Raw genomic sequence first — 24,110 nt, 5'->3', positions numbered from 1 at the left:
TGATGTTTAGCAACAAAGGAGAAAATTGGTCCAAAATAGTTGTTTATTACTATTCAGCTTTTTACGATATTAATAAATACGAGACACATGGGAAGCAGGAAGGCCCATAAATACCCAATAAAGTGTTGAAACACTGACATTTTAGATTCATAATCTCCCAGTAAACTGTAAGCTTACATAAAGCAGCATCTGTACAGCCTGTTGTTCTTCCCTAGGGATGGGGTTCCATACTGCGAAGCAGACTACCACGCCAAGTTTGGTATCAGGTGTGACAACTGTGAAAAGTACATCACAGGAAGAGTGCTCGAGGTAAGGAGAACCTGTCATTCAAGCACATCTCAAAGTGTACAAAAAGACTAGCTCTTTTGGGTTTAGTCCTGTGCTTACAAACGAGTGTTAATGCAACAGCTTAATGTTACTTCTATTAAATACCAGGACCTTTGTCTGTAATTGGGTTTTTTGTTTCTTCTGTTAATGATTTGGCAATACACAAACTCCCTAGATTGATATTTATGGTACTAGAGAATGTTCAGGCAGCAGAAGTAAAAAATGAATGTGTTATCAGGCACGTTTTAAAACTTGTACTAAATTAATTTGTAATTTCTGGGTTTTTTTTAATTCTCTTTTATGTTCCCCAAAGATAGGATGAAGCTGTTGAAAAGTAAAATGACTTATTTGAACTATGTTTTTGTAGCCAGAAATGAACTGTGTGGCAGAGATTTTTTTGCACTTATTGTTCTAAGAAGCAGGAAGTTGTTTAGTGTAGGTGTATGTTTTTTGTATGCAAAAATTTCCATATAACTGACCCAGTGTCACTAAATGAATATATTCCTTTGATCAGAATAAAATTTATCCTTGGATCTAAGTGTATTGTTACCCTGTCAGTGTCATTTATGATCTACTTTTTCTTTCTGCTTTTCCCTGTGAAAAGTCCAAGCAGTGCTGGAGTTAGGGAGAGTTGCTTAGTTCACTCTTTTCTCTTCATCAGCTAAAAAAGCCTGGAGGAGTCCCAAAAGGCTTCCACCAGAGAAAGATCTGCTTGGAGTCACACAAAGTCTTAATATCCAAGTGGTGGACAATTATAACTTGTTAGGAACTGATGAGCGAGTGTCCATACCAAATGGGAGTCTGTATTGCATGGGATGATATGGTGTTAACATAGGCATGAGAGACTTCTCCATTAACAAATGTTTTTACAGACCTGTCCAAAAAGAGATTTCTAAAAGGGAATTTGAAAGAGTATAAAGACAGTTTTCTCACTTTTTTGCGCACTGTTGTCTCAACTGGAAGAGGCAAAACAAAAGAAAACGTCTTAAAACCTTCAAAAATGTAAAAGGTGACCAGTGGAAGCTGTTTTGGGAGGCATCAACCATTGACACTGAATGAAAGGGAGTAAAAGGGTGTGAGATTTGAAAGTGAAGGTAATTAAGAGAGGTGAATGCAGAGAGAAGAGTTAAAGCTGTAGCAAATTTGGAGTGTGCTTACTCAGAGCAGTTTATAAGGAGTGATTAATACTGAGATAGGAGAAGAACAGAAGCTCCAGTTTCTGTACTGACTCTTGGCTTCACAATATTGTGTTTTTCTGTCCTGGTTCTTGCCTTGAAATATGTGCAAGAATGCTCTTTTTATGTGGTAATATTTTACCTGCAGTATGGTTAAACAATAGCATGTGGTGTGATGTGATTAAGAACTGGGTCCTTACTGTCTCTATGGGTAATAAAAAGAAAAAAAAAAGCCTTAAAGATCTGCATAGTAACAGTACCAAGTGTGATTTGTGGAACCTGGGAGCACATGTGACTGTAGTTGATTCTTCTGACTGCTTGGTGAGAGTGTACTGAATAGGAAGACAGTTCCTTGTTTTTATTGTAGATGAGCCAGTAGCAAACTTGGGAAAAACTAATTTTTGAAAGCTGTTGTAGGAATTCTACCATGACAGATTACATATGATGGTTTTAGTCTGTGTGTGTGTGTGTGTGTGTGTGTCCCTGTCCTCTCCATTCCCCAGTGTTGCTCTAAGGGCAGCTCTGTACCACTGATCCTCATCTTGCTTTGGTACTGGTTCAGGGTGGGAGCTATGGCATTTAACTGTGGAAAAAATACTGATGCAAGATACCAAAACCTTTAAAAAAATAGATGAGGAGAAAGGACTTTCAGCATCTGTAAAAGCACAGATAGTATCATTGTGAAACAGGAAATATAGGTTGAGGTTAGACTGGAGCAGGAAATGGATTTGAATGGTTACAATGACTTTTAATGTCTGGACACTTGTTGGAAGAAGCTGGGAATTTTATGATCTGTAAACTTTTTTTCTGTAGAACTGTACAAAACAGTTTGTTGGTTTGTGTGCAGTAAAGCTAATGAAGCTTGAACATGGGTGCATGTCCCATGTCCTAGCATTCTGCTGTCACAGTAGGTCCTGTTCCTCACAGCATCTCCCCAGATATCTGCTCCCATCCCCTCTGTTTTTATGACACATCTCAAGAGCTTTCTGTACGTTCCTGCTGCCTCACAGTGACTCACACTGTGAGCCTTCTCCCATGGCGATCAGCCTGGATTTCCATGACTCTTTGGAGCTCTGTAAGGGATCACTTAAAGCAGCCATTGAGTTTCAGTGTGGACTGTGGAGAGCAGCTGGATGAGGAGGTCATGCACACACCTCGTTTCAGTCAAAAGCCAAACAAAAAGTCACGGTCTGAGCAAACAGCTTTGAAAGGAAGTGGAGAGCGTGTCCGTAGCTAACGTGGTTAAGGCATTTGTTGTTTGTGTGCAGCAGATGGACTTGCTCAAAAGGCTTGGGACTGGGCTGATCTTTTCTCTCTCTCTGGTCTTGGTATTGAACTCAATGGCTGTTTGTCGCTAGCAGGCTAATTGGTGTGTTTGTGTATCTCCTGGTCAGGAGGACAGAGACAATGCAGGGTAGTCATGCCTGTTCTTTGTTGTAGGAGGTATTATTAGTGGAGTTGTCTGGAATATTGACACATTTTTCAAAACATCAGTATTTCTTTTTGCAATCTTGAATATTTTCTGGAGGAACACAGAAATAATAGGGCAAATTGCTCTTAAAGTGAGGGGAAATCTTGACAGCAATACTTATTAGGCAGGGGAATACTCTCCCAAGGGAGCTGCTGGAAACTATCACTTTGAAAGTCTTGTAACAAGATTGGACAAGGCACCGGAAAATCTGTGTTAGGGAACAGTCCTGCAATGACAAAGGGAGGGACTATATGACCTAATAGGATTTTTTCCATCTCTGATTTCTGTGATAATGTCAGGAGGACAGCTGCTTCCACAATTATTCTGTGCCCAGATTTTATAATATCATCTCCCTTTCCAACACTTGCTCATTTTAAGTGTTTATTCAGCAGAAAGGAAGGGAGAGTCAACTAGTGTGAGTTACTGATAAATTGTAAAGTATGACTGTTTTTGTAGGTTGTCAGCCAAATACAATGATGATTTAGTTACCTAAATTCTTCTCTCAGCCCATTTGCTGAGGGCCAGAGTAATTCCATGTAGTAAATGGGCTTAAACACAGGATAGCTTTTTTTATAATTCCTTTCTAGTTTCTTTCTTCCCTTCCAGTCCACCTTGGCTTACACCCACTCTCCCAGAGAACTTGTACTGGAAAAGCTATAAAAGGGGCTGAGCAGTTAATTTATGGAGATGATAAATTTTATTACTTTTAAAGCAATGATTTTGCTGGTTTGGTTTTCTTTTAAACCCTACCCACCAGTGCATTTATGGGCAAGATTTGGTTTGTTTGTGATGCATACGGAACACTCTTAAATGCAAATCAGTCCTCTCCTAGAAGTTGTGTTATTTTATCCGTGACCATATTTATTGGTAAACCTGCCAGCTTAAGGGAGGAGCAGGAGGTTGCTGGAGTTTACTTTTGTAGTTTGACTTAAAATGCACTGTAGGAGAGAAAGGGTTTACTTCAGTGCTTATGCTGTATCTCTGCTGCCAATCTGCAATAGTTAGCATCATGCAATAACACACATTTTAAAATAACAAGCCATTGATTTTTATGACCAGCCATTTCCCTTTTGTCATGTTGCAATCTATTTCTCTGTACTTGGCACTAAAAATATTTTTCTCCTTTTTTTCTGTTAGAAGCAGTAATTCATTAGTTAAAATTTCAACTTGTGCAAATGAGCACATCCTAAAAAAAGTAATTGTCTTTAAAAAAAAAAATAATGTATTTATTATGATAATACAGAGCCTGCTTTAAACCCCTTTCATTCAAGAAAACACTTTCCATTTGTTTCCTCATTTTTAATCAATCTTTTAGCTGCATTTTGCTGGGGGAGGCAGAGATGTGTAGTCTGTCTCTTGGTCCTTCCCACATAGCAAGCTGTGTAAAAGGTTTGGAAGGCTGTTGAGGTTCATGACAAAGCTGTGTGACAGCCAATGACTCCTCCTTGTCCTCTCCTGGGAGGTATGTCTGGGTTTCCTTAACATCTGATACTTAGAAACATCATGTCAATTCCAGCATCTCTCTATTTTAATGTGGTCCGCATTAAAAGAGTCAAAAGCTTTGGATAAGATTGATTTTTAGCTTTTTTAAAGTGTTTTCCCCTCCAATTGATGAAATCTAAGGAGAATTTATAGAGAGTAGTCTTAGTTCCTCTCAACTTTCATTTTACAGAACTGAGTGAACCCAATTCTCCTCTGCTGGTAAAGTCAGCTCCAGGCTTTTCTGGTGATGCTGGACATTCTCACTGTGGGTTCCTGGCTGGACACACCTTCTCTCAGCATGGATGAACACTGTACTCCAGACAGTGCCTCAGCACTATCTTGTGCAGTGATAGTAACCCCTTCCACCATTTCTAAAGAAAGTGCTTTCCTTGTCTATCCCACACTGGTGCAATTTTCTTCTGGGAATTCTCTTTAACACTGACAGCCCATAGTGAGATGTTACTTTGAGGGCAGGGGATCTCTTCATCTGCCTTTTCAGATGGTGGCTTCCCTCATTGTTAGAGGAAGCCTCCTTATCCAGAGATAACCTTCTGGGGATGTTTTAATGGCAAACACAATATAGGCTGTGAGGGCGTCACATTTGCTTTGGTAGGCAACTGCATCCCATCAGTGGCCCTCAGGGATATTTTCAGCACTCAATTTCATCTCCAATTGTCCTGTGATTCACAGCTACATGACTCTGGTGTAAGTGTGTCTTACAAGTGCTGTTGAAAATCACTTACAGCAGTTGGAACCATCTTTATGTTCAAGATCTGACATCCCAACATGGCAGCATGGCACTCAGTTTATGTGGGGGAAGAAAGAGTTAGCATTTTACTTGTTTACATGTATGTGTAAATGTCTAGAAAAACATAACCAGTATATGTTCTTAAAATCTATTAATTACAACCATGTGTTATTTTGAAATAAGGGAACAAATGCAGTGGGCACTAGGCAGGAATGAGACTAGAAATGTCAGTAATTTATATGTCAATTAAATGTCATGACAAAATCACAGTGACTTACTAATTAAAACATGAATTTTATTTTTCATAGTTTGTTTTTGCCTTGCCCTAGGGTTGAGCTGATTTTATTTGCAGCCATATCTACTTTGTAAATCGATTGCCTTTCCCTTTGCAAGAGTCTCAGGATAGCAGAGAGACGATACTAATTCTTTACAGCAGGGAGTACAAATTTCTGCCTGCAGTGTGGAAGAATGGTTCATTCTGCAATGTCTGTTACCCTGCTGTTTCATTAACAACAGGACCCACTGATGTGTGAAAGGTGCTTGAGCAGCTTATTATATAGGAATTAACAGTGAAACATGCAATAAAGACAGCTCTGTCTGTAGGAGAGAAGGGTTCCCTGTGCATGGGCAGCCTCGGGAGGGCTGTCAGAGCAGCAGAAGGATCCAAGTGTCAGTGCTACCTTCGGTAGAAACTGCTCTCTGCGCTTTTCTCCCTTCAACAGAGAAGAAAGAAAACTGTTGGAAAGACAAAACTAAATAAATCAGCATTAGCTCTTGCAAAAGGAGACCATCTAAGGTAGGAAACATTAACTAGCCCTTTCAGTGCATAATGTTTGCTGAGATGCAAGGCATTTTGCAGCTTGGGAATGGTCTCTGGTTTGATGCCACTTGCATTTATCTGGGGCTGCTGGGTTGCAAAGGCAGGTTAATCATCAGCTCGTTTATCTGAATTTGGCTGGGTAAGTGTTGACAGTTGATCTAGACTTTCTGCTTTAAAACTGGTATCATTAAAAATACTCTCAGCAAGCAGATAAATAGCAATGCAAATGCTTTTTTTCCTTATCTTTTAGCTTTTTCTGTAGCCCAGTTATATTGGTCTAGATGAATTTACCTCATCTTTCTCCCACTTCCAGCCTTTCCCTTTTTAGCCACCTCTTCTCTCCAGAAATACAGAGCTATGCCTATCTGTCTTTATTGTCTGAACTGCTAAAAACTCACAGATTGGTAATGTGTCACGAGAAAACTATACATTAAACCAAACTCTTTGCATAGCTTTTACCCTGTAAATAATTTGTTAGGTTTATTGAAGAGCACTGAATGCCATTTGATGATAGCTTAAGACTTATATTTTTACCAAAGGAAAGGGTTCTGCAAACTGTTTCTGAATAACATAGAAAAGTTTAGGATTTGAGGGAAACTGATTGATAGAGAAGAAAGAATGACTGTTCCATGTTTTTTACGGGTTTTTTATTTATTTTCTCAGCTGCTTATTTGCTTTTTTGTTGAGAATTCCTCCCACATGTTGGGGAAAGTCCTCAGTAGTGCTGCTGTGCATTTGTGCTTGTGTGGGTTTGTACGTGTTTGTTTTAGTGCACAGTTTGATTTTTGAGCCTGGCAGACTTGTGGTGTCCATTGCCTTTCCTCACGCAAAAATGTAGTACCAGTTAACTATCTTAAGTTATCTGAATTGACTGAAAGGATCAAAGGAGTGATTCCAGTAGTCACCCTGATACCTGCTGAGCCTCAGACCCCAGCAGCAGAGTCTGCAGCTACACTGCCTCCCTAAGCCATGTGTTGCTGTGGTGATGCACTAACATCCAGTGCCGTTTGCCATTTGCGTGTTCTTACGTGTGAAATGTTGCACCTCATGGATGTCTTCAGTCCCTCATCCAATTACTTTGTGTATTCTTTCATTCCTGGTGGTCCTCTGACCCACATCAGGGGAATGCTGCTGTTGCACAGCTCTGCAAAGCCCTGGACCTGCCTTGACCCAATCAGCAGTACAAGCCCCTGCCTCCAGCTCTATCCTGTAACCGTGGCAGTGGTGCAGCAGTGAGGGCACTCAGTGACAGTTGCCTTTGTTGATAAAGTATCTCCAGGATGTTCTGGCCCATGTGGAAACAGTTCAACATGTCAGCTAATATCAGGAGAGCAGCCTGTGACTCATTTCTTGTAGCTTTAAGATTTTTTCATCCTACTAACCTTCAGCATTTTTGGTGCTTTTACAAATTTCTTTCCTCCCCCCAACCAAGTAAGAACTTCTGAATGGTACATTGAACTAGAAATATGTAGATTAGGTCTGAAAGTAGAAACTTCCTACTTTCAGGAAGGTTTATTAATGTCAGTTCTGCATGTGACAGCAGTATTTCCACTCCCAGGTACATCTAGTGATCCAGAATAGCAGTCCTTAGTCAGGCACAGAATGAGAGACAGCTTCTGTTCTTAGATGTTTACAGCCCAGATCACCATGTTCGGCTTGAAAAGAGCCAGCTGGCTTGAAAAGTGCTGGCTTCTTCTGATAAATGGGGCTGTTTCTCCAGGGCTGTTCAGTGTTGGTTGAGCTTCATCCTTCCCATTTGAAATGGGTGCGCTAAATACACAGCTGCAAAGTTGAAAATTAAGGGGAATATGTCTGCAAGTCATCTTTCTCCTTCTTCACTCCCTCTCTCCTCTCAAGAGCTGGCATAAGTGAGAGCCAGCTGCAGCTTGTCTTGGCCCCTAGGTGAGTTTTAAGGAGTGGGAAAGGAAGGTGGAAAAGAAATAAAGGAGATTTGTTGAGCAGATGGAAAACAGAAGCCTCTTCCAGTCTCTGTGGGTGGCAAGAAAAATTGCAAAGCTGAGAAGAAAAAGACAAAGGAAGCAGATCACTCACTCCATAACAGAAACAACTGAGTGCAAAAATCAGAGGTTTTAGGTATGACAGACCGTTTTGATTTACAAGAACATTTACCAAATTGTGTAGAAAAAAAAATACAATGTTGTCCTTTTCCAGATTTTATCTGATTTTGGCAGGGCTGAATTTGGTCCTGAGCCAGAACTTGTCTGCAGATGTCACAGAATGATATTACAGTTGTAATAGTGCTAGTTTTCCTTCTATTATTTATTTTTTCTCAATTATCCCCTTTATGGTTTTTTAATTACTTTTATTTTATTTTCTCCCACAACCATTAGAAACTTCTTCTGTGAGTCCAGTATTATAGTAAGTTGTCATAATTCTGAGATAAATGTTCCTGTTGGTACATTTGATCTGTACCTTATACCTGGAAGAATAAAGAGTGTGTGGGAAGCAATTAAAATGACTCAAATGTGGGAGGGAATTCTCAAGGCTCTGCAAAGCACAGCAGGATGAGCCAGAACCAAGACAACATGAAATAACTGTACATGTGAGATTGCTAAAGCTGTAGGTAATGCTGCAGGTGTGCGTAGTTAACATTTCATGTGACTGTTTCTTGGCATCCAGTAGGATGATAAATGAATCCAGTAAGGAGAAGATGAGGAGAATGATTGATATAAAACATTACACTGCATTTACAGTGGTGTAAATCCTGATGAAAAAGGTTCATTTGCCCTGGCACGCTGTTGAAGTGAGTCAGTGGTGAGTCAGGTCCTCTGTGACTAAGAGAATTAGTGAGAATTTTTCTCCACAGAATTCTGTCTTTAGCTTCTGGCTCTCACACTTTTTTTCTCCTCAACACTGTTGTATGACATAAACAATAGACATTTTGCCAAATACCTCTGCCTTGACAGTGTTGCCTGTCCCTTCAAACCCAGTAGATGAAATGGCAGCTGTTTACTAACTTTGCCATTACTGTATACAACTACTACTAAGTAGTTCTTTGAGTCCTTCTGTTGCATATGCAAAACTCTGGCTTTGCTAGAAATGAGAGTGGAGATTTTATGTGATTCCACTTAAGGCTGTTAACTGAGCAGAGTGTTATATGCCAAGTACAAAGTGTATTTTCTGAATAGCATCACTCTAATTTGAATATACCCCTTAGAATTCAGTTTATGGAATTGTAATATGCTACAATGTGGATGCAGTGGCAGGGTTATCAGTGTGTTCATCCACTGCTAACGCTTGATGGTGCAGTGCTGTGCACTTTCTTCATGGTATTCCTGAGAGAAAGACAGGACAAACCTCTGAGCTCTAGATTTTACACAGCCTTTTGGATTAAATGCACATTGTGCAATGTGGGTTGAAGCACTGGCCAAGAGCAGGAGGGTTGTATTAACATGTGGGAATAAGCAAGAACAACCCCTGATTGGGTTTGCCTAATTGGTGGAATAACTTGATAGGAAAATTTTCTAAGCCAGTTCTGTTCTCTGTGTTTTCTAAGCCAGTTCTCTCTATTGTTAGGTGAGAGAGTTATTAAATAACATATCTAATGTAGTTCTGGGAGCAGGAATTAAAACCTTATCTCAGCCAAAGTCGGGGAGCTGCATTTACTTAGAGAAATTAGGGATTTGCCTTTATAAATCAATGCAGTGACTGATTGGGCTATTTAACAACAAAATGCTGTATCTCATTCAAAAACATTATTAAATTTCATAAAGATAAATATGTGGAGTTCCTTTTTATACCTGTGCTTCATTATCAGTTTCCTGTACATTCCTGGCACCTAAGAAAAAGCACAATTCATTCACATAATGGCCTAATATCTTAGTAAAAACAATCATTTGGGGAATGAATAAAGACGTTTAAACAGGATGAATTAAATATCCATTAAAGGAGTTCAGTGATTTTACATCTTTTTTATTTATATACTCTGAAAAAAAAATATTCCCAGTGAAAGTACCTGCTCCTCAGTGTTGAGTTTAAAATGACAGATAATGAAGCAGGTACAAAATGATAGAGAATGGGAGCAGAACAGAGCCAGCAGATTTTAAGGAAGTCTTCCACAGAGTGCAAGAACTAGCAATGTGATTTTGGTGGAGGACAGCCATGATAGTTGAGGGATTGGAGCACATATTCTGAAGAGATGCTCAAGAAGCTGAACTTGTTCAGCCTAGGAAAGTGATGGCTTTAATGGAACCTTATTGCAGTGTTCTTATACCTATGAGAAGGCCCTTGAGGATGTGGAGCACCTTACTGAGACACATGGTGGGAGGGCAGGAGACAACTGTCATAAATTTAAAGCAGGGAGGTTCTGACTGGATAAAAAGGGAAAAAAAATTCACTGTGAATAACTTAAGAATAGCTACTATCCATTGGAGCAATAATCTCAGAGGTTGTGCAGTCTCCATCCTTGAAGGTTTTCAGTATTCAACTGAAGAAAATCCTGGGCAGACTGATCTGAATTGATTATCAACCCTGCTTTGAGCAGGAGGTTGGATTAGATGAATTATTCTATCATTCTGTGATCACTTGCACACTTTCTGGCTTTAAACTGAATTCTATTTCTGTTGCCTGTACTATGAAGTTTACCTGAAGGAATATCAGTGTTCTTTAATGAACAAATGGGAATGTCCATGTGAATGGACATTACTCAGAAAGTAGAGACAAAATATACAAAAGAGAATAATTTGTTTTCTAATTGAAGTTTTACAATTTCACCCATCCCTACATTGCCTAAGTATTTTTTCCCTTCTCATCCCATACAAATAGTAAGTTTCCTCCTCTTAGAAAAGCAACAGAAGTCAAGTCATTTATGTCTTCTATGAGATCTTTAATACTTCATTTAAGGTTGAGAAGCTGCCTGATGGGAGGGATTATTGACTGTCAGTAGTTTTGTGCTTTATTCTGTTTCCCTTTGCTTGGACAGGTGGTTGTCTGGTGATGACACAGCTCTCCAACAAATTTGTTCCATGTGAAAAGCTTTTAACTAAGAATGCTTTATACCAGTCTTCTGTGGGCTTTGTTTGTGGGTCAGGCAGCTGTACCATGCCTTGGCATACCCACCAGCTCAGTGATTTGTAGGCTGTTTTTCCTTATTTCTGTTCAGGGTAGGGTACAGTTAGGACTTGACTTGGGGATTTTAGAGTATGAGGTTGGCAGGATTTGGATCTTCTTCAACAGACAATACTTAGTGGTAATGAGGAACTATTATAGCAACTAGATTGTATGATACACTCAAAATGGAAAATACGCTTTAATATGATTGAATCATTGCAGCAATCCAACCTTCCACAAACTCTTTACTCCCAGCAATAAAATGTCAATTACCCCTATGCATTTTGATAACAAGATAGATTTTTTTTTTAAATGTTATTACTTTTCATTTTTACAGGAAAAGTTTACTGATAGCTTTTAATTCTCAGGAAAAGAATCAGATAGTTGTAAGTTTATCTAGTATATTAAACAATTTTCTGTACTTTCTGTCTTCCCTTTACTAATTCCTTCATTGAGTAATGCAATGAGGATGTACTTAGACTTCAGTGATGAATCGGACATCAGAAATCTTGAATCTTCCTTCCAGGACTCAGCTCACACTCTGAGCTTTAGGCTGCTCAATTTCTCATGTGTCAAATCCATAAGCAATTGTCACTCATCAACTGCAGTAAAAAATTATATCAATCACACTTCCAGAAACAGCATGAGAGATCAGACAAGCAATGTCATTGTGGTAGAGTTACAGCTATTGTGCATATCATCTTTTATATATTCTACCACTTCATCACTTATGGCAGCCATAGCCAGAAAATGAGCAGAGTTTTTTGCTGAGCTGTCTGCAGTAATGTAATATATTTTTCCTGGGTGATGACAGCTGATTTAAAACTCAAATTTAACTAGTTAAGTTGTTCCTCTTGGTATGAACTGCTCTAGTTTTGCTAGTGCTGCATGTTTTCCAGGCCTGGTGACCATACTGTTCTGAAGACTTTCAAGTAACACCCCTTACTGTCTCCAAATTGTACTTTGAACGATGTGATTCACATTTGTCACATCAGCTTTATTCTCCTTTTACTTAGTTCAAGCCATCAAGTTGTGAGAAATGAGGGACAGGTTGCAACACTGAGATAGTCCCTGTGCTCAGGGCAGGAGGTCCATGTTCATCAGCTCAGATAAACATCATTCCTCATGTTGATCAACCCAGAAAGCCCTTCCTTCTCTGCAGAGGAGACTTCACATTCAAAGGGGTCTCTTATACCTAAAGGGAAAGAACTAACTCATAATACTTTGTCTCAGAGTGTTGAGGACTGTTTTGACTCCATTTAAATTGCACACTAAGAGTGCAACTTGGTGATTGTGGAAAGCTGGTTCATGGTCAGTTGAAGAAAAATTAAATTTTAGATATAGGTACTGGATTACTAAGGACACACTTTGCTATTCAGGTTTGAGGTAATCTCAGCTGAAAATTACGCTTCAAATTGATCTTCACAATAATACTATATTCACGTTCAGATTCCTGGGCACAAAGACCTGGTGCAGTCTTGAAGCAATTGTAGGATATTGAAGAGGTTTTTTTAGAACTTATCACTTGAACCATAAGTGATCTCTTAAAGATGAATGTTGCTTCTTCTGTGCTGTGAGTGTGTTGGTATTTTATTAAACACTGAGACAACAATCTGTCAAACTAAGCTTTCAAACTGTGCAAAGAAGAACTAACCATATGGTTAGGAATTTGTTTGCTGCATTGAACTACTTCACATCAATATAAGCAAGAATAGAAAAAATGAAGAGGCCTTTATTACAACTAGACCAAAATCATGCAATATTTGCTGCCCTAAGTTTATAAAATAGCTGGGTTCTGCTGGAACCAGTTGTTCATCTATGAGACCAAGCCCCTGGAATTGAAGGGACAGGAGAAAGGGGCACTGGTGAAAGCCTCCTTGGCATTTACCCCAGGGACTCTATGATTCAGACTCAGGTCCTAGGTTTGAATATAATTTGTGATATCTAATCAGGGTAACTGCATATACATATCAGTAAATAGTGTTAGTTAATTCCTGCATCAGCTGCCTAGCCTCAGGTTCAGCTAGCACCTCTCATTTAGAAATATGGTGTGGTCTTTTTTAAATACTTCCAAGTGTTGAAGTGTCTGCTGTCTTGTCTTCTGTGCTTTGATTAGAAGGACAAAAAAAAAAAAATTAAAGGGGCGATAAAAGTCACTGTCAGCACTTAGACTCACATGAAAAATTTTGAGTTTGTGCCATTTTAATTCAGAGATACTTATGCAAAATGCACTGGAGTTCTCCTGGTGTGATCATCAGCAAAAAGTTTACTATACTTTCATCCCCTAATTTTTCTGTTACAGTTGTGTCTATGTTATAAAAGAGGTTTTTCTGTGCCATTCTATACCTAGTTGATACTACTGACTATGCAAGTGAATTCACTAAGTGAATTAAAATTATATATTTGGTCGTATTGTTAAATTTAGGGAAATAGACTTTGTTCTGTGATGCATCCAGGTTATCTGAGAATTTGTCCTGGCAGTTTATTTTAGCAAAGAAGTCATTTAATTCCCTTAGAGAATATTAGCCTGGGAATTGTATCATCTGTGCTAAATCACTTGAGTTATTGAGGTTATGCATTCCATTAGCAATGCTTGTGCACTTCCAAGGCAAATTATATTTCTTTTCAATTTGATATGCCAAGCATAAATTTATCTGGTGGTTGAATACTCTTCTGTGCTTAAACACCAGTCAAGCAATTTTAAACCTGAAGTTTAAGCTTAGTACTGATACTTTGTGGTCTAGTACTTTAAAGGTGTTATCACAGATAGTAGTGACCATCTTCCATGTCTAAAATTACAAAAATCACTCTGAAATCTGCACAAATGATAACATAAAAAGAGTGAGCTTGAGCAGAGCTGTTTTCAAAATGGCAATTCTGATGTGCTGTGTTGCTCTTTATTGCTAATCTGAAATGCTGCAGCAGGTTTTCAGGAATGAATCAAGTTAACACTGATGCAGTAAAACCAGAGATTCTTTAATTTAGATTTACTGCATTCCTGTGATTGGTATTGTGAATGGCAAAATAGCCCCCAGACACAGATTACATTCTTTAATGTAAATGCTTCTGAAAGCTTTAAAATTCAGTGAATAAGAAAGAGTTAGAAAAGTCACCTTCATAGTAACAGGGCTAAAATGCTAGATTGATAGAAGGGGATGTGCAGTGCAGTGCTGTGAGAGCCTGTTTACATGCTGAAGGCAGTGGGGCAATAGTTGATAGTAGTTTCTTAAATGCATCCTAGTCCCAGTAGCACTTTCAGTGTTTTTCAGGTAAGCAGGTTATGAGGCATTCTATATGCACCAAAATGTACATATTTTTAACTTCAGGAGAATTTCTACTAAAGTCAGGCTTAGCTTAATCTTAAGTTAAACGTAGTTTACTTTAGCTCTAAGCTGTAGAGTTACTTGTTCTCCTGGCTTTTGTTCCTAGTGGAAGACCTTAAGCCATTTAAACCATGGGCAATTCTGTTTAGCTTGGAAGAGTGTGAGGTCAAAGAGGAAAAAGGAACTCTTTAGTACAAGTTACCTGCAAGACACTTTCAAAGCAGCTACAAACATTCCTTGCATAGAATGGTTTTTGCTGAACATTACAATTATGTATTCAATGAACATACAAGTTGCAAATCTGTGCTCAAGGTTATGACCTCCCAAATTCCTCATGCAGGTAAGTCCTTAGCTACCCTGCACTTGGTTTACAGGGAAAATGTGTTCATTGCATAAATTTGTTTCTGTCCTGTAAATTCAGAGACTTAACTATTGCACATAAACTTTTTTTGCTTTGTGTAGGCAAGACCATAATTACAATTTAAGGCATGAATTGTCTAGAATGACAAATCAGCATTGTGGTTGTAGGAGACTGTTGAACTAATTGTCGTAACTAATTAAATTATTCAAGAGAATGAAAGAAAAACTGCTAAATTGATCACTATGCTTAATCAGCTGTACCTTCTTTCTGAACAGGCAGGAGAAAAGCATTATCACCCAACCTGCGCACGATGTGTCAGGTGCAATCAGATGTTTGCAGAAGGAGAAGAAATGTATCTTCAAGGTAAATCAAACAAACAAAAAATAAAACAGTTACACTTGGCTCTCTAGCCCACACCCGCTTGCCCACACCATAGGCTTGCACAGGAGAAAGTCAGTGTTACAGAAGGACTAGTGCAATAACGTAGGCAATGGGAAAGAAAGTAGTTTGACATAAATATGAGCTGAAGTCCTACATATGTAGCAACTTCTAGCGCTACTAAACTGATCAAAGAAAACAGCTTGCACAGTTAAATACAGGGGAAAACTTTTCAAAGGAAAACAGAAAAGAGAAACTCAGTAGGATGTGGGAACTGCAAGGCTGGTGTATTATCCTAAAATCACATGCCTGCCCACATCTGTGTTTACAACTTTGCAATTGTCTGTGGTTTTCTAGAAGTGTACTTTGAAATTTTTACTTAAGCTGGAAAAGTTAGACTTTATTTAGAACACAGCAGTGGTCTCAGTAAGATCTAATTATGGTTTAGTACTTTATTTTAAATTAAAATTTTATTGTTACTTTGGTTTTCAACAAGAACTAGCTCTTTAAAAGACATAGTGATACTTGTCTGTGCTCATGAATTTTCCCTCAGCAGCCAGAAAATGCTGCACTTCTTCCAGTTGAAAAGGATCTTAGCAGAGCTGAAACCCCATATGAAATCAATGCTTTAAAAAAGTACATCAAACTACAAATTTGTTTCTAGATTTCAAACTTTCTGAAACTTGTTTGCAAGTCAGTTTTTTTTTTTTAGTTCCATTTGTTGTGAGGGTGGATATTTGTTAGGTTTTGTTCTGATTATTAGTTCAAATAATAGCAAGGTATGCTCATGTTCTATTTATTTGGCTCCATTTTACTGTGTTTTCTGATGCATGGAATGTTTACACCAGCTTACTGTCATACCCTTTTTGTCTTCACATGGGGAGCAGTTTCCATTGGAAACTGGTGTTAACGCCATGAAAGATCAATGATCAGTTATTTGGACTGCCTAATCTGTTAAATAATAAAAAATATTGGAGCCCAGGGTTTTATAATGTGTTCTTCATCCTCTTAATAAACTACTGTAAAGTTACTTTAGATGTTGTGTGCTCCTTAGCAGGAATCTTCAGTGGTCATCTAACAGACAGCTTTTTGGGTGAAAGGACTTTTTTTCTTCAGTGTGAAAATGTTTCCCAGACAGTGTTGCTTGGCTATAGACAGGAGTAGTTAAAAAAAAAAAAAATCTAAATACTTCTTAAATCTATTGGGATAATTTGAAGCAATTTATGGGACAAATGGGGCAAGCTCAAATCCACTTGTAAGTGGAAGATAACAGCATTGAATTTAAAGGTGCTATAAAAATGTTTCTTGTCGTTCGGTAACAAAAAAACCCAGTAACTTAGTAAACATAATTTATCTGGTCTGTTCTTATGGGTACTCTTTTACTGCAACAGTCTGGGTTCATCTGGTTATTTTTGTGAAATAAATTCTAATGATCTCCATCTGTCTTCTGGGAAATAGACTCTGTTTCTATCTTGTTTCCAAAATCCACTAGTTAGAAAACTATCAAACTGCTGTGAAAACAAAACATTCCCAATAACTCTTCTTGGTACTCTCCACCCAGTATAAACATTAAGTATTTATTATGCAAAGGTTCTCAGATTCCAGTTTAGTCAGGCAGAAGTTGTAGTGCACTCACATTGTTTACCTCTGGAGCTTTAATCCGTGGCATGTCTATGACCAGACTGGCATAAACATAACGGTTTCTTCTTACTATTAAAACTTGCAAATAATTATTTTATTTTATACCATTATACAAATTCCCCTTCTACTGAACACTATTTTAAACATCATGTTCAACTCTTTGAAATAATTTTTTTCCTTTGTGACTAGTGCAAAACTATTCAAGTTTCTCTCTCACACTCATTGTTTACTTATATCTTGTCAAGAGCCTTGTTTCAATACCTTTATACAATAGAGAATTGGTTCATTTGATATCTCCTGCTTCCTCCATGATGGACATTCCCTTGAGTTTATGCAGTTCCTTAGTAGCTGACTTACAGGAGACAAACATATGGGAAGTGCAAGATTGGAACAGTGAATAAATGATAGGCTGGATGTTCAGCTAGGGTTACATGGCACAGTGCTATTCCATCCCACAATGGTGTGCTACTGTGTATGAGCCAAGCCTGACTACTACAAGAATATGTATTATAAGAGTGTAGGAAATGCTAACTCTATATAAGGAAAAAAGTTACCATGAAACAGGCTGCCCAGAGATGCAGTGGAATCTCCATCCTTGAGACAGGCAAAGCCCAGCTGGACACAGGCCTGCCCTGAGCAGGAGGTTGGACTGCTGGAACTCCAGAAATCCCATATCACACTTCTTAGGACTCAGATTTTGATCTACCATATTGAGGTACATGTAACTTTCTGAAGTCTTTTAAATGTCTACGATCAGGGTCACTGGGATGAAGAGGCTGTCATCTTGACCTCTGAAAGTATCCTGCACTAGCAGGGGAAGTAGTCAGTAACCTACACCTTATAAATCCTTATAGGATAGTTTAATAAGGTTCTTATTTTGAACTTTTTTAAGGTTCTCATCGTGGAACTGAATTAAGCAGAACTTTAAATTTACTTTACAGGAACATCCATTTGGCATCCACTTTGTAGACAGGCTGCAAAGGCTGAAGAAAAAAACAAGGTAAAAAAATATTTTTACCCAGTGTTATTTGATTGCCATATTATTCTCTCTCCTTTTTTTTTTTTTTTTCTTTTTTGCAGCAGGCATGGATGGAAGGGTTTGGAAAATTTTCACTACTGTAATTTTAGATTTTAAATGATGGGAATCTACTTGGCTAATGAAATGTAATCATGTAATATAAATACTCTGCTTTTAATCAGTGATTAAAGCTACAGATTAAGGAGAATGTTGACCTAAGAGTTATATATATAAGCTGAATAAGTAAAAATATTAATAAGAAAAAAAAGTTAATTTTTAACTTCTGTCTGATTATGATGTTATCAGTTCATTACCTCTTTTCCTGTGGCTCTAAACTTAAAAGATCAGAGGACTTTCATTTTATTTGTTTCTACAAAAAAATAAATCTCCTTGGAGTCTCTGTTTTATTATTTGTTTCTAAAATGTTGGCAAGCCAGCCACAATTTAATTTAATCTCTGGCTTTAAGTACCTCCTTAAGTTGGATGATTGTGCACCTCTGTGTGCAAGGGGAAAAGGGGGCAATTCTGGCAGAAGATTAGCAGATAAATAAGCTGTCCCTAGGACATGAAGAATTAATGATCCTTCTGAAGTGGTGGGAATGAGTTACAACTATCTCATTTAATGTAGAGGCCAAGTGTGGGTTTTTCACTTCTGATGTTCTCTGATGCTCCAAGTGGTACCCTTGGTATCCTTGTTCTGCTTTGGTTCAAGGCTTGGAGGAAGGCACATGGGACAAGTCAGAACAGCAGACAGCATCCATAAAAAGATTGCTAAATCTGGTGTGTTAGAAAGTCCAACTTTGACTAAATTACAGCTTGAAAAAAAAAAATTGTTTGGGCTTTACCCTAAAGGATCTTGGCTGTAGTTTTTGTACCCATGTATTTGGGAAGTGATTGCTTGGTTCATGACAAGCTCTGAATACCAAAAAATGTTCCTGAGCCTAGCAGTTTTTCTTCTTCCTTGAGTTTTTCCTATTTTCTGATCTTTATGTTCATTATTGAAAAAATAAAACCAGAAGGAAGGATGCCATTTTTAAGAGAGTAATAATGAACTTTTCAACATAACTTGTAAAGTCTGGATCTACTGCTTGAGAAATTTACTGTTTGACCTTGCAGTTTGTTGTTTTTAAGTTATCTTCCTATATATAGATATATGAACAGCATGTAATTACAGTAGGTGACAAAGGCAAAAGGAGAAAGTGGCAGCATGCTCAAAAACTTTGAAGATGGAGTGGAGGGGAAAAAGAAGTTGTGAAAGAGAGTGACAGCATAAAGAAAGATGATGGGAGAGTGAGATTTTAAGCAGAAGGGAGAAAGCTGGAAAAGACAGGAGGAATCAAAGGAGCAAGGGAAAGTAAGATCTATAAAGAGGCATTTAGGGAAAAGAGGTAGGTGGAAGAAGAAGAAAAATGTGTAATACAGAAAATGAACTAACAGAGGCAATAGAGTCAACAAAGGTGTGAGCTTTTATTGAAAAAGCTGGGAGTTGGTGTGGAGCAGGCATGGTTGGGGATGCTAAAAGGGGTAATGGATCATGAAGAGAATAAAGAACATGTGTGAGATGTGGGATGTCTCATATCTAATTCCTTAGCCACCAGAATCCTCCAAGTCCTTCTTCTCCCTTCACCACCCAGTTTGTGGAGGTGATACTGGAGATTGCCCTGACCCAGGTGCAGGACCTTGCACTTGGCCTTGTTGAATTTCATGAGGTTTGCATGGCCCCACTTCCCGAGCTTATCAGGATCCCTGTGGATGGCATCCCTTCCCTCCAGCGTGTTGTCCCCACCACATGGCTGCTGTCATCTGTAGGTGTGCCAAGGATGTGCTCAGTCCCACTGTCTGGGTCTTGGATGAAGAAATGCTCTGGGCCATTTCATTCTGAAGAGCAGGGATAAGAAACTCATGTGTAAAACAATTCTTGCATTTTTGAAAGGTTAAATTGATTGTGTGCAAGTGTTCTTTTATTTTTAACTCCATGTTTTGAGCTCTCTATAATATGTCATTTTTGAGTGGTAGAGATTGAATTAAATTACTTGTATGCTTTTTTTGAAATAAGTTACATTATCTTTGACTCTCCTGTATTTCCTATCTATTTCACTTCTCCTGCCATAGGAAACAAGGACTTCCTCTGAGAGTATTATTTCTGTACCTGCTTCAAGTACATCAGGTTCCCCAAGCCGTGTGATCTATGTGAGTATTTCTCAGTGAGATTTGTTCTGTGGGATGGGGAAATCCTTGTGCTTCCTCCCTCAGTTTAGCATGTTATATGGCAAGTTAATGTCTCCAAACCACTGCAGTTGCTGAGTCCTCTAAAATGGAATTATTTTCTCAAGTTTAAAATATTTGAATACTGCATTTGCTCTAACAGAATTCTGGCATTTTCCTCCTATATTTTGTGGTGTATTTGTAGCACTTACACTACAGCTAGTGCTGGCTTATACCAAAACATGCAGAATACCACAGTTCTTTCAGAAAAGAAAAGTTTAAGTAAACAGTACAGCCCACAGGTAGATTACAAGCTTAGATTTGAACACAACTTGTTTGAATTGAGCTCCTGAGCCTGCATCTGATTGCTTATGAAAGCACTCATGAGTGTGATAGCATTGGCTGTGCCAAATGCCAGTCCCTCACTCAGAGGACCTTTGATGTGTTTATGGTTTACGAAGCACTCTGGAAAGCTCATTGAGAGAATTTAAAATAACAAGTATAATAAAATCTTAGGATTTTTTTTTTCAATACAAGATCAAAATTGCTGTTGTGTTCATGATCAAATTCTCAAGGCTACCAGCAATAGATACAAAATACAAATGTGGTATGATCCATGCAGATATCTCTTGCAGTGCTTCAGCATTTCCAGGGCTTTTCTTTCTCCTGGTCAGGTATCCCTCAGGTATGCAGGTCATCCTCATCAGTTAGAACCATAAAGTGAGAAAATTGCTGGAGATGCAATTGACTTCCAGAGAGGTTATTATGCAAATATTAAGGGCTTTTTTATCCTACATCGAGACAAGCAAAAGAGTGCTTTGGCTCTGAACATGTCTTTTTTTCCTCAAATAAAAGTTATTTTGAATACAATATGTACTGTATCTGAATAAGATTGAACTTGCAGTGGAACAAGTGCCCCTTCTCTAAATGCTTATCAGTGGTTCTGAGTGTTGCTGAATACCAGTGGTATATTACCAGCCAAGAAATGCCATTGTGAAGAAAGTTCATTGTGCTGGGAGCCTATTATCATGTAAGCACTTTCTTTGGCCAGATGAGCTCTTTTTCTTCAGGCATGCACCATCTCATTGTGTTTTTAAGCATGAGAATTCTCCTAAGATTTAGAATTCTCCTAAGATTTATATGTTTTTAGAGGCATTTATCTAACTGCAGGATGGTACTGTTTTTATTGATGTTTGTGTTACAACCTAAAATATGCTTCACTGGCTGTTAAAAGTCAAGGATGAGCCTCCATTCTCCTTTTCTGTTTTTGTTTGTTTCTTTGTTTTTAAAAGCTATCATTAAATCAGCGCCCAACCCTGATGTTTTTTACTGTAATATAAAGCTGGGACTGGCAAAGAATAAAGTTGTCTAGCAATACGAGTCAGTCAGAAAAAAAGATTCCCCAGAGGAGTACAAGTTCTTATTCTATCTGTCCCATCTCTCACTGCTTAATTGTCAAAACTTAATTTTGATTGATTGAATGAATCCTATTTTGGATTTCACAAACAGGAAAGTAGAAAGAATTAAAAACATGTTACTGACTTCTATATTATCACAATGGTCCTTTGGCTATCTGTTTTTACATGTGTTTTCTGTTACAGGAGTGTTATGACATACAGACATGCTCAAGATCTGTCTTGTGTACTTTTGTGGCTGTTTTTGCCAAACCTAAATTCTTGCTGCCACTGAAAGGAAGGTCCCACCCACATGTGGCCCTGTCCCTCTCTGGCTATGCCTTCCCATCTCCTCCTTGCTGCTAATAGTAGTGTGTACACACAGATATGCAGTCAAATTTGAGGCCAGACTGAGCTAAACAATAACCCAGGAAAAACCTCCAGACAACCAAAGAGGCAAGAAAAAAAAAAAAAAAAAAAAAAAAAAAAAAAAAAAAAAAAAAAAGCCCAAGCTGTCTACATGACTTCTGATGCTAGAGTAGAAGGCAGAACAGGGTGGGATGGTGCACACAGGACAGCAGTTTTCAGCAGTAGCATAGATTCAGATCATTAAACGTGTAGTAAAATCATACCTTAGCAGCTGGTGAGCTCTGTGGAGTATTTCATGGACAAAAGAGTTTAGAGAAAACAGTTCCATCTGAGGAACTGTGAGTTTGTGGTGCTTACACTTCCAAAGCCATCAAGTCAGAGCAGTGCTGAACACCATCGTGGGCACCACCCCATTGCAGGGCAGCTGTGCTTCTGGGCCATGGTGGCCTGGTCACACAGGGAAAGGTAAAGAAAGGTTTTTTGTGACATAAATGTGAATGTGCTTCATACAGATGGTTTACTAAAGCCACACCACTTCTTCTTCATCTACTGGTAACAGACTTTGGTGTCTTCTTGCACTGAGAGAGGGCACAGGCCAGTGCCTTCTGAAGGTAAGGGACATCTTTTCATGACCTGTAGGGATGACTTCATTATATCCAGACTGAATTTTTCCCTAGTGCTGGCAACCTCTCAGAGTCCCTAATTAAAAATTGGTTGATTTCTAAATTATGCCATTAAATAAGGTTTAAAAAATCCTGGTTTATATTTGCTTAATTTTATTAGGACAGAATTAGGTGCTCCAACCTAATATATCCAACTGGAAAGCTTACACATAGCTGTGTTATATGTGCTCTCACACAAGGAATAGAAATCACACTAAATTTTTATACAGCTCATATTCACAATTATACGTTTGTAAAATTACATATTCCAAATGAAACAGATACTCTATACTTAGAACATGGTTTTACCAGAACCCTAAATACCAAATTACTGAAGAAATGGCTTGCAGCCTCTCAACTGTAATTTGAGCTTTCCTGAGCCAATTTGAACTCCATTCACATAATTGAATGTAGGTGAAACAAATAAAATAAAAATACAGCGTAGACTCAATGTTTGAAGGATTGAGTGTTTAGAAAGCAACTGTATCCCTAAGGTGTTTCTTCATCCAAATTTGCCCACATTGTTATATCTAAACTGAAAGGAATTACATAACAACATAAGTTTTAGTCCTCTGACAGATCTGAAATCTAATGCGAAGTTGCACATCAAGATGGAGAGCCAGATGACTGTAATTCACATTTAAATATTCCCAATTCTGAACTACTTTGGATTCACTAGAATAATGGCCAAAAACCTGGATACCTTAACTGAAATCACAGCCTCTTTGGCCTTCCTTGTAGGTATAATGCTGGCCAAAGTATTTCTGGGACAGATTGGACAGACAGATTCTTTACCTTTGCATTACCTGTCTCTGCATCAGAGCTCTCTGCTGGTTTCTCAGAAGGGAGGGATTTCTTTTCATTAAGGGGCTATTTCATTGCTCTTTAGCTTCTTAAAGGAGCTGAAAAGAAAGTGAGATCTGTAGATTGGTGAAGAAGCACATACTTGGTTAAAACACATTTTTTCATTAGTGTTCAGGATGGGAATATGTGATGGTTATGGCACCTTAGTTCTACTTTCTTACTTAAGAGTAATCTTCCTTCTTTTCATGTAGTTTATGTTTGCACAAATTGATGCATTGTTTTAGAAAAAGGGGTAACTGGAAGTTGTCAGACTAAATTTTTCCTGGGTTATTAATCTGATAGAAAACTCCCCTGGAAAATCTATTGAACTTTTCTTAGCTCATACTAAGAAAAAACAGAATTACTGCACACATAAATCTTGGATACTTTTGTATTTTTGCATGTGGAAAACATTATTACAGTTTTATAGCTGATCATACTGAGATTTTCAGAGCAAGATTCACTCATCATTTTGTTGCCAACAAAGAGCTTATCTTCTGCAAAACTTGAAGTGGGAATGAGACCATTATGCTGCCCATTTCTCCACTCTCAACGTGCCCAACTTACTGTCGTATCTACAGCATCATATGTGCTGGATACAGTTTTGGTGCAATTATCCTGAGGATAATCTGTTGAAATGTGGCAGCTCGGTAATAAGTTACACTTCTGGAATATGTGTAGTGGGAGGAGAGCAGGGACCAGTACAGTCCTTTCCCTATGTTGGTTGTGTGAGTCTGATAAGAGGATTTGAACTTTACTTGAGTGGCATCTGTGATCTTCCACCATGGTGCAAATCCATCATCTGCTGGTTTGTGACCCATTA

The 24,110-nt window shown here is 38.3% G+C and overlaps 1 protein-coding gene across 7 annotated transcripts in view; it reads left to right on the top strand.

The window, feature by feature from the left end:
* Window positions 1-24,110, top strand: part of ABLIM2 (actin binding LIM protein family member 2) — a 127,576-nt gene that overhangs the window by 63,736 nt on the left and 39,730 nt on the right. For all 7 annotated transcript variants that reach the window (XM_053941025.1, XM_053941030.1, XM_053941029.1 and 4 more), the window contains 4 exons: window positions 216-309; window positions 15,053-15,140; window positions 17,738-17,796; window positions 19,927-20,004. In XM_053941025.1, coding sequence (XP_053797000.1) covers window positions 216-309; window positions 15,053-15,140; window positions 17,738-17,796; window positions 19,927-20,004 — 319 coding nt within the window. The remainder of the gene's footprint in view (window positions 1-215; window positions 310-15,052; window positions 15,141-17,737; window positions 17,797-19,926; window positions 20,005-24,110) is intronic.

The sequence above is a fragment of the Vidua chalybeata genome, chromosome 4, assembly GCF_026979565.1.
Source record: "Vidua chalybeata isolate OUT-0048 chromosome 4, bVidCha1 merged haplotype, whole genome shotgun sequence".
NCBI lineage: Eukaryota > Metazoa > Chordata > Aves > Passeriformes > Viduidae > Vidua > Vidua chalybeata.
Note: the sequence above shows the minus strand (reverse complement) of the source record. Positions and strands in the feature narration are given on the sequence as shown.